Source organism: Gekko japonicus, unplaced genomic scaffold (genome assembly GCF_001447785.1).
Source record: "Gekko japonicus isolate JY-2015 unplaced genomic scaffold, Gekko_japonicus_V1.1 scaffold2991, whole genome shotgun sequence".
NCBI classification, from domain to species: Eukaryota; Metazoa; Chordata; class Lepidosauria; order Squamata; family Gekkonidae; genus Gekko; species Gekko japonicus.
Genome location: NW_015170980.1, coordinates 112140 through 123873, shown reverse-complemented (window position 1 = coordinate 123873; position 11734 = coordinate 112140). Strand labels below are relative to the sequence as shown.

Below are 11734 nucleotides of genomic sequence, written 5' to 3'. Positions count from 1 at the left end.
GAGGACATTGGGGAGGGGAAATGGGATTTCTTCCTGAAGTCCTTGTGGGTTCCCACTTGTTTTGCTATAATGTCAACGAACAACACCAGTTATAATATGAGGGTTTTTAATTTGGGTTGTACTATTTGCTTAAAATATAAAACCACATTATCTAATAGAAACAATTGTTAACTTTTGAGAGGCCAAAATACATTTTAGCCTGACTAGTTGTTTGTGCAGACTAGATCATAATCCCCAAAGTAATTCATTGTATTTTCCTCCTTTTTAGAAGAGTGCAGATGTGCTGTTTTCCCCATTTCAAAAACCGAAGCAGAAACGGCACAGATGTCGAAACCCCAATAAACTGGATATAAATACATTAACTGGAGAAGAGAGGGTACCTGTTGTAAATAAGCGAAATGGCAAGAAGGTAAAGTTTTGAATAGTGTGCTCTTTGACTCAGTGTAATTTCAAACTAGCACTTAAATTTCAGTAAGGAACTTTATGAACAAACCAGTCTTTCATTATCTCAGTCCTGTTAAGCGTGCAATATCACTTTGAGCACAGTATCTATGTACCCAATTCTCAAGTGTGCCCCCATCTGCGGACATCTAAGTCTACAGATAGGAGGCACACTTACCCAAACAGGCTTTTCTACAAACTTGGGTGACCCCCTAGGTTTGCAGAAAAAAATCTGAAAAGTTAAAAAAACCCACTGGGGGTTTAAATTCTCCCCCCCCCAAAAAAAAAGTGTTATCTGCACATGAGCAAGTAATGCACTTATTGTAGAGTGGCTGGAAAGGGGCCTAGCGGTTGCTGCAGCAACAGAGCCTCAGATCTGCCGGCAGGTGGGGGGAGGGAAGCCTCGGGGAGCCTGCCCAGAGCTGCTCCAGGCAAGCCACCAAGCCATGGGGAGAGGGGGAAGGAAGCCTCAGCAGGCCCACTCAGAGCAGGTCCAGGCAAGCTGCCAAGAGCGGGGAAGGAGAGGAGGCCTCACTTGACTTACCCAAAGCTGTTCCCAGTGAGCCGCAGAGAGTGGTGGGAAGGGAGGGGAGGCAGCAGGCCTGCTTAGAGCAGCTCCAGATGAGCCACCCAGAGTGGAAGGGTAGGAAACCTCCTCACAAACTACCAAGAGTGGGGAGTGGGGAAGGATGCTTTGACTGGCTTACCCAGAGCTACTGTGGGTGAGCCACAGAGAGCAGTGGGGCAGGAGGGAAGGCAGCAGCGCGACAGCAACTGCAGGGGAGTCCGGGAGCCACACCGGGTCCAGTGAGATGGGGTTCTCCCCCCATGAGTCTTGCAGGTCCCACTTGTCATTCTTGATTTTGAACAGCGAAATTTTTCAAGAATATTTGGAAAACCATTTTATTCTTCATAGCAATTATATGGCACTTCCACAATGCTATCTTAAGAACACTTTCTTGGGGGCAAGCCCCACTGACTGGATTTCAGTAGAATTCTGAATAGAGCTACTTAGGATTCTTCTCAGGCTTCTAAACACTTTGTATTACCTTTTCTTATTTGAATCCCAGCAACTGCACTGTAAGGTAGGTCAGTATAATCATCCTCATATTGTAAATGTAGGCCTGTAACTTGGAAGAAAGTCATTTATTTAATGAGTTAATGGCAGAAGCAAGAGCTTAAATGGAGACTGACTGGATTGCAGCTCATTCTGGTAACCACAACATCAGCTCATGCTTCCCTGTCCGGTGATGCTTTAGTTGAACTTGGCAAACACTCTTAGTATTCTGTACAAATTTTAACAAAGTACCCTGTACTTTTAAAAAAGTGTATATCAAATATGTGATAGCATGCTTAATTTCTTTTCCTAAAAAATTAATTAGATGGGTGGAGCTATGGCCCCTCCAATGAAGGACCTGCCTAGATGGCTGGAAGAAAATCCAGAATTTGCTGTTGCTCCAGATTGGACTGACATAGTTAAACAATCTGTAAGTCGTTTTATTTCTAAGGCTTTTTTCCCATTGTAAGGAATGTGAATTTATCTTCTTAAATTCTTTAAAAACTTACTGATTATATAACTGTACGCTGTGTATTTCTATAAAGCAATGAAATGTTTATTGTAGTGACATGAATAACCCAGACAAAGAATGTTGAGACTGTTGGTACATAGCAGAATTTTGTAATATTCTCTATTAGTGGATTCCTCTCCTGGAAAAAAATATGCATAATTGTTAAATGCAAAACTGGTTGTCAGTTGATTTTTGGGTTAAATCTTTTCATACCTATAAGAGACCGTTGTTCTTGAAATAAATGTTTTTAGATGTCTATCCTCTTCCTTTTTATTATTATTATTATTATTATTACTACAAACACATTTCCAAATCAAATGTGTGCTATTTTATATAAATTCTCTGATGAATTTTCTCCTTAGAACTTTTTTTCTTCTGACATCACCTGCTGCTTCCGTGTAGTGGGAGGTGCAGCTCAACACGTGATATCAATGATCACTCACAGATTTAAATGACATGGATAATGTCATAGGATAAGCTTAATGGAACACTCTTCTGGGACACGCTTATATTTTCTGTTCTTTTCTAACGGGAAAGAAACTAAAATATGTGAATACAAACTTTGCTATAATGCCCTGTGTTTTCCCCATCCTTGGTATTACATGTTATGCTGTGTTTTGTGAGCAGCCCTGCATGAGACACTGAGTCTACAGGCATCGGCACATTACTCAAAGCTTAATGGCATGGACTTTGTTTTCTTCCTGAATGCAGGGTTTTGTTCCAGAGTCCATGTTTGACCGTCTTCTCACAGGACCTGTTGTGCGGGAGGAGGGAGCAAGCAGAAGAGGGAGAAGGCCAAAAAGCGAAATTGCCAAAGCAGCTGCAGCAGCTGCTGCTGTAGCTTCAACTTCGGGAATTAACCCACTGCTAATGAACAGTCTGTTCGCTGGAATGGATCTCACGAGCCTTCAGAATTTACAGAACCTACAGTCTCTCCAGCTTGCAGGTCTCATGGGCTTTCCTCCAGGACTAGCGACAGCTGCTGCTGCTGCTGGAGGTGATTCTAAAAATCCAGCTGCCATGCTGCCTCTGATGTTGCCAGGTATGGCAGGGTTGCCTAACATGTTTGGACTAAGTGGATTGTTGAATAACCCAATAACAGCTGCTTCTGGAAACACCACTATGGCTTCCAGTCAAGGAGACACTGAAGATGGCACTTCAAAAGTAGAAGAGAAGACGACTGAGAATGAAGAGGAGAACAAAGACTCTGAGAAAAGCACAGACACTGTTTCTGCCACTGACTCTGCAAATGGATCTGTCAGTGCAACTGCTGCTGCGGCTGCTGCCACTACCACGACCAACACTGGATTGCCTGCCAACCCTCTGACCTTCAATCCTTTCCTTCTGTCCACCATGGCTCCTGGCCTATTCTATCCATCTATGTTTCTACCTCCAGGACTGGGAGGATTGACACTACCTGGTTTCCCAGCATTAGCAGGACTTCAGAATTCAGTGGGCTCCAGTGAAGTGAAGGTTACTGATAAAACTGAAGGAGCTGCCTTTAAAGAGGAAGAAACTCTAGAAGGCAGTGATGCAGAGGAGAGCCTTGATAAAACTGCAAATTCCTCCGCTCTAGAAGATGAAATAGCACAGGGTGAAGAATTAGACTCACTTGATGGGGGGGAAGAAATAGAAAACAATGAAAATGATGAGTAAGCAGTACCAGTTACTGTTAAAGTGTTTTAAATTTTGACAAGTGGTAGTCCTACTGTTTACACTCACAGTTAATGTCCATAATTAGGTTTTATAAGCTGTTCTGTAACATAGTGTAGCAAAAGAAACGTTCAAGTCATGTTATACAGATGTGTCAAAAGGTATCTTGGTCATTAAGTATTGTGCAGTGCATTATTTATTATCCCTAGGAGAGATGAAATTGAGAGGTGATCATGTCTTTTTAAGGAAATTGACATAATGCTCTGCTTTTTTTCCTTTTGGTACCATTGGTATTATAAAAGCAGCAATTTGTAATAGAGTGGCACTAAATAGAAGGAAGTGCTGCTTAAAGGAAGTATGAAGTTATATATTTAATTTTTTATTTTTATTCTTTGCTGTGAAGGTCAAGATGAAATTTACCATACATATCATACTTGCGCATCATTGTGACTATATGGGAGTTCAGTCGTGCACATACACACAAACACACACACACACATTCTCTGACAATCTCCATGATAGTGTGAATGTCTCTCTGTCTTGAGACACAGCAATAATAAGGCAGCTGTTGAATGTGAAGAGTACCTTTTGGAAATTTCCCACTGAAAAGGTTCTTGCAGGATAAAAACTACAGTTAAATCGTCTCGTGATCTTGTAATGCACTGGTAAAACAATTTTTTTAAAAATCAGGTACCTTTTTTAAATTAAAGGACTTTGTTACTTTAGCCACAAAGCTAAACAGCATTACCTCAACTCTAAACTAGCCTTGAAGTTTACAGACATGACTTTGTAAATGTATTTGTTTTTCTTTGTTGTGATGTCTTTTTATTTTTATTTTCCCTTGGAAACTGCTATCATGTAAGATAAGATGTAAATTGCTGCCAACTGTAGTAATGATGCTTTTAATAAAAGTGACTCATGATATGCAGAGATGTAATTTATAGAATGTAGTGCTTAGAGAAATTACAACTGGTGTTTGTTATTTTTTGTATTCACAATAGAAGCAAATACATCCTTGTGGGTTTTTTATTTTTTTGGTTCCATTTTTTTTCTCTTTTGTATATCATTTCTTGCCAGCTTTGCTATTCAGAAATATACTGAATTGGTAGTGTATGAGAAGTAGACAAGAAGAAAAATCCTGAATTATTCTTGTATTATTCCATTTTAGCTAAAGCTAGAGAAAGACACACAAAACCCTGCATTACTCTCTCAAAGGGGCTTGTAAGACTAGGAATACTTTCCAATGTGTTCAGCATGTGATAATGTGGTACATTAAAGAACAAAAGGGTAGAAGAGAAATGAGGCTTTGATAGGCACAATATCTAGGTCATTTATCCTTGGTTAATGGGTAGAAAAACACAATGCTGTAGTTTGAGCAGGGACATAAAGGCTCTGTGGTATCCTGTGGACCAGAGCCTGTGATGCCAGAAACTACTGTCAGGCAGCCTACAGGAAACTAAAACTGACCCACTTTTTAGAAGACTTAAGCTGCTTCTGGGGAGCCTCTGATTTGGACCTTTTTGTGACCTTTGATAATGTATCATCTGAGAGTTATTGTTTTCACTGCACTGTCACCAGAATGAGCACACAGCAACTCTGACACAAAGTTAAAGGGTTCGGCACTTCACTGTGGAAGGTGAAAAGCTAGATCTGTCAGGTGCACAATTCCTGTTAATATACTCCAGAGAGCCCCAGAAATTGATAAGTACAGATCTATTTTTACAATTATGAACAAGCTGTAAGCTTATTTAGTGGATGTGGAGCACCCAGTAGTATGAATTTAAAGTGGCCATTCTAAAAACATGGTTCAATTAGAGTCACATGTTTATGAGAGAGTGCAGTATGTGGGAGAAAAGAAGAGTTCCCATGAACAATGAGAACAAAAAGTAACAAACAGCTGCAAAGTGAATATTGTTATGAATGAAAAATGCATTGTTTGAATTAGTGAAGATCAAAATGTCTTGTTACCTCCATTTTAACAGATCATAGAAAGCTAATAGAGGTCAGGAAAGATTTCTTTTCTTTATACACATTATTGCATAGTTGACTGAATGCATTATTCTCTTCTGTCAAGCCTCACATATGTTGCCTATCATAAAAATCTAGAAACCAACTTGGAGGGGTCATCAATCTGATCAAGAGTGGCATATCCTGTGTATGCATTCATATTATCAGCTTGTTAAATTTTTCGCTTTCTAATGACTCATTTTCAACTGACTATGGAATTTATTGTAAAAGTACCACTGTGAAAGAGTCTTTGTCTCTAGTCTTAGAAAAGCATTCATTTTTATACTGGCAGTAAGGAACTTAATGAAGGTTAATGATATCTCTGGGGAAGGAGTTTTAATTGTCAAGAGCAAAGGCAATTAAAAACAAATACACATGCACACGCACCACCAATCCCTAGCATCATTTATTTCCAATTGCTCCGTGTCCATTTCACAACAGTGTGAGTCCTCTTAAATACTGACCAAGTAACGTATAAATAACATTTTTGCTGCACCAAAAACACTGTCTTTTGGAAATTTATACACAATAGATTGGAATAAGTCACTTTGATAGGAAAGGTAGGTTGCAAGCATGAAGCTTACTTTCATTGGTGGCATAATCCTTCCCTGTGTAAGTGCATGGCAAGCATGCACAGAAGAATTCCCACAGGGCCCAATAGAGTTGTGCACATGGACAGAGGAGTGCACAGGAAAAGTCCAGGGAATGGTGCATGTGCTTCCTAGGTTGCCATCTTGCTCTTACTGGATCCCATGTTGCTTGCATAGAATGGAAGTAAGGGTGGTAGGAGGCAAATTGAGTACCTTTCCCTTTACTGCTTTGGTGCCATCATACACGCATGGACAGGGCTCTCTTGAGACCTGTGGGGTCTTCCCACATGTGAACAAGTATTTCTTAAATATTATTAAAATAGTACTACAGGGAAAAGGAATGTGCGTATGATGAAAAGAAAGAGAAATTAAATGGAGTGTGGCAGGTGGGACGTTGCCATTTTTATTTTAAAAAATAGTTTCTTAGGATTGGATCCAAAGGTTCCATTCTGCCAACAAGCTGAGCCTTCCTCAGACTCAAGGACCCTTGCTGCAATAGAAGTGTTGTATTTACAGGTGGAAGACTCCAGCCTTCAGTGGTACAGAACGTCTGTGTCCATTCCTCGATGTCAGCATACCGCTTGAAGTTTACCCCGTGACACATAGAATTTAGACAGAGATAATACCTAAATAAAATTATGGTTGCTATTATATACTTGATGCAAAGTTCTGTATTTTAAAAATTCATCTGATATGCAATACTATTTAAGTGGCTTTGGTACAAAACTGCATGGAATATTTTGTGGCTTTACAGATTAATACCAGGTTCTCTCTTGCTTTCATGCAGTAGTACCACTGAGTACTTAAAATATGGCTTTTCTTCCCAATGCTAGATGGAAAAGTGCTATTTCTATTAAGGACTTGCAAATACTGATCCCACTTCTGTGCTATCTTAATGTAAAAAAAATCATTGGGATCCTACATTTGCCAAAAAACAAACAAACCCATGCAACACTAACTTGTTTGTTAGTTTGTTTATTAAATTCAGCTTGCTAGACTGCCCTTCCCTGCAAGCAGGGCTCAAGATGGCTTACATCAAATAAACATAGTGATACTCCATTAAATAAAACTACTAAAACAATATGCTTCAAACAATACAACTTCATTTCCACATCCAGTTTGGTTCAGAAAGTGTGACCTGACTCTCTCTGGGAAAGCACAGGGTGCTACCAAAAGATGTCTATTGTCTCTGTGCCATCTCCCATGACCCTTCAAATCTATGTTTCAACAGAGCAAAGATACAATTGTTGACCAGCCTGCTCCGTCCCCTTTAACAAGTGCTAAATAGATAACAGCCCAGTCATATGTGCATGCTTATTTAAATGCAAGGCCCGCTGAGAGTGGGTGGTACTTCACACTTAAAATCACAATCCTTTCTTGCTGCTTCAGCTTTCCCTTGTTGACAGCTGAGGCCAGTGGGGTACCTGCATCCTGTGTTTGTGAGAGCTTGATATTCTTCTGATTTGTCCTAGAAGCAATCTGGCATAGATTACCAAGTCTGGCTGCAGAGTGAGCGTCACCTTGTTGATTAAATATTTAACAATTAGAGAGGTTCGCTGTGGGGGGTGGAAAGGTCCTTGCTTTAAAATGAATCTTGCACTGGGCTTGTGCACAAACAGCTCGCTCAGCTTTATTGACTCAGCGATGCATTTGTGTTAGTGGCTGCTGGAGCTGTACACCAATTTACAGTGTGACCTTCAATAAAATGGCATTATTCTTAAAGGCTGCCTGGAGAGCCATGACAGATTACATCAGCCTAATTCATTTCCAGTTATGCGCAGCCCCACTCTCAGGCAAGAGGCAGAATCACCAGCAACTCCGGCATGTTCAGTGGCAGAATCCCACCCCTGGAACATCAGGTGTGACACCACTGATCTCTTGATCATCCCTGCAACATCTCACTTTCACATTGGTGGACAAGAATACTATTTGCAAGTGTGCAAGATCTACCAGGAAATTACATTTATTACAGAGTGGAGCTCTTGAAATACAAGCTGCTTTGGGTCCTCACTGGGGGAAAGGGTGGGATATAAATAAATGAGCTCATTGTTGCAGCTGTCTCGTCCTTTAAATATTAAGTTTCTAGTCCAGACTCAAGTTATGTATACGTTTTATGTTTTCCCTCTACCTTGTAGAGTAGCAACATAGATGATCCACCTGTATTTGTCTCCCCCCCCTTTTTTTTTGGGGGGGGGTGCCTGGTTACACTTCCATTTAAAAGCATAGTTCACAAATTGCATTGGTGCCATTTTCCTGTTGAGGATTTTTCTTTCCACTTACCAAAACTGATTAGTGTGATTACAGGGTTTATTTTCCTCAAGCTATTGTCAATCAAATGGTCCCTCAGTTTCTTTTGATGAGCCTTTGCTGCTATCTTGGTGCCAATGTTGTTACTGTTTTCATGTCATATTGACATTTTAGGCTGCATGACTATTGGGATCAGACTGGAGTACAGCTGGATCTCTTGCTAGGAATGGTCATGGGTTGGGGTTTGGCTAGAATAGGGGTTCCTGAGCCAGGCAGCACAGCCTTTCACTGAGCCTTGGGGGTGGCAGATCAAAGGAGAGATCTGTGCCATTTGGACTCATACTGAGTTTAGGGACAGAAGCAGAGGCCACAAAAAATATGGGGTAGCTCCAAAAGTTGTCCCAGTGGATCAAATCATGTTTCATCTTGCCTAGCATTGCCAGATAGGCTAGCCAGACACCTCTGAGAAGTTCACAAGGAATGAGGATAATAGCCTTCCCACCTGTCTGGATTTCACATACATGCCGCCTCTGGACAAAGTGATTCTGTTGCAAGGTTTTTGTACAATTCTTGTATAGTGTTTCCTGTAAATAAATATTGTGGCTAATAATATTTGATTCATGAATCTCACTGTCTCTAACTCTATAGTAAAGTGACTATCACCATATCTTGTGGCAGTGAATTCCACAAGCTAGTGATGCGCTACTTTAATTCGCCTTTTCCAGAGGCTATCTCCATATTGGAAAGAGGCCAGCAATTTGAATATTAATTTTAGAGTTATATTTTATGGTTTGCATCTAAAAGTGCTGGTCGTTCCACCAGTGTCGTGGCACTTCGGTTGATTTCTGACCTTGGGCAGATCACGTGCTAACTTTCTAACCTACCTCACAGGGTTCTTGTGAGGATCAAATAGAGGAGAAGAGAATTACGTAAGCTGCTTTGGGGAGAGAGGCGGGATATAAATAAAGTAATAAAATAAATAAAATAATAAACTTCCCTGCCTTCTTTACAAATTACTGGGTGAATGTCATATGAGCCCAGTGACTTGTTTAATTTTTAATGTGTGTATTAGCTCTAAAACGTAGTTGTTTGTCATCTGTAGTTGATAGAATTAATTAGAAACCCTCTCCTAAATCTGTGGTTCAGGTGTGAATATCTGTCTGAATCACCTGCAATGAACACAGATGCCTCCTCTGCAGCTTCCCTGTCTTCAGTTTCCTTTTATGCATTCCTCATCTAATGGTATCCCTTTCTGACTGCTTTTCCTCCGTCTGATGTACCTCAGCAAAGATTTGCCCACATATCTTTAGCCCTTTGTTCTCAAATACCTTAATTTGTCTTGATGTCAATATGCTTTTGCTTAGCCTGAGTTTGTGCTCCTCTTTTATTGTTTTCAGTTAGGCAAAGCTTCTCTTTGCTGTTTAACCAGGCTAGCAGCCTCCTGAACATATGTGTAGTTTTCACATTAGTGATATAGGTTCTACCTGTTTGTATTATAGTAGCTTTAAAAGCAACATCCCTGAAGGGATTTGATCATGTATTATTTTTAATGTGTGTGTGACTGTCATGGTGACCTCTGGTGACTGCCCCCTACTGGGGGGGTTGGTGTCTGAATAAAGCCTGCCCCCATCTCCCAGCTGCTGGCATTCCAAGAGGGTCTCTCATCCAAGTACTTGCCAGAATCAACCCTACTTAGTTTCTGAGATCTGACCACATTGGGCTTGCCAATCCAGGTCAGGGCTGGGATTTGATTTTCTTGACTGTCTTTTTAAGATCCTATTTAACTAATTCTTTCAATGTTGGAAGTAGAAATTGTAAATGTAACTGCTTTCTGGGCAAGTTCCCACCAACATATTGGATTTTATACCACTGACAACATTCACATCTCTTACCGGACTTGGGCACAGTTTAAATCAAAGATTTCTTCCTCTCCTGTTGGTTCTATAGCCCCTTGCCCCAAAGTGTTCCTCTAGTGCCTGAGAAATCTCAACCTTGCCTTCCTACCTCCAGATTCTCATCTTTGCATTAGGATTATGTAGGGGCTTGGGAAATCAAAGTGGCTCAGGAGCAAGCCAGCTGTGTTCCCCATACAGCAGGGGCTGCTCAGATCTGATCAGTGGTGTCAATAATGGATGCCAGCTCACTGTTGCTGCCTCCTGCACTGTCACCAGCTAGAAGAGCTACAGAAACTTGGCTTTCCATGGTCTGCAGAGCACTGGCCCACTGGGAACTTTACTGAAGTTAAAGTGTGGATATTATTTGAAACTTAACCGCTGGTGGTGGAAAGTGCCATCAAGTTGAGAGTTTTTAAGGCAAGAGACTAATAGAAATTGTTTTTTCATTGCCTGCCTCTATGTAGTGACCCTGTACTTCCTTGGTGGCCTCCTATCCAAGTACTAACCTGGGCTGACCCTACTTAGCTTCTGAGATCTGATGAGACTGGGCCAACCAGGTCAAGGTAATACTTAACTACTCACACATATTGTACTGAAGCTGAATGTGTGAACAGACTTCTGGAATAGCTTTGTGACAGCTGATTTGTGCATCAGCACATCTTCATTTGTGGAACCTGCTGGACTTAATGAACACAAATGTGACAACACTATTCTTCTTCCCCATGCTATTCCAGCCACATATGTGCTGTCCCAAGATTGATGAATAAGCCCTGTCATCATATATAAAGGTAAAGGTTTCCCTTGCTCGAAAGCCAGTCGAATCCAACTCTAGGGCATGGTGCTCATCTCCTTTTCAAAGCCGAAGAGCCAGCACTGTCCAAAGAGTTCTCCGTGGTCATGTGGGCAGGACTAGACACTGAGGCATACGGAACGCTGTTACTTTCCCACCGAAGTGGTACCTATTTATCTACTTGCAATTTCTTGCTTTCGAACTGCTAGTTTGGCAGGAGCCGGAACCAGAGACAGGAGCTCACTCTGTCATGCAGCACTCAGGTCTCGAACTGCTGAACTACTGACCTTCAGGTCTGCAGCTCAGCTTCTTAACCACTGAGCCACCGCAGCCCTTGTCATTATATATACCCACATACAATTTGAGGTATTTATATGTGTGTGTTTTCATCTAGAGAACACCAAAGAAAGCAACTGATATGTATTGCTGCTCTCCAGAGAGAGTTTAGGGATTATCCAAAAATGGTCTGTTCTGCTACAGTCTGGGCCTTAGCTAGGGATGTGTTGCCAGCAGTGTTCCCTCTAAGCTGAGTTAGTGTGAGCC

At 41.1% G+C, this 11734-nt stretch overlaps 1 protein-coding gene across 1 annotated transcript in view; it reads left to right on the top strand.

The window, feature by feature from the left end:
• Positions 1-3665, top strand: part of CHD7 (chromodomain helicase DNA binding protein 7) — a 65721-nt gene extending 62056 nt beyond the window's left edge. The window contains exons 29-31 of the mRNA XM_015418970.1: positions 269-409; positions 1824-1928; positions 2721-3665. Coding sequence (XP_015274456.1) covers positions 269-409; positions 1824-1928; positions 2721-3665 — 1191 coding nt within the window. The remainder of the gene's footprint in view (positions 1-268; positions 410-1823; positions 1929-2720) is intronic.
• The last annotated feature ends 8069 nt before the right edge of the window (positions 3666-11734 follow it).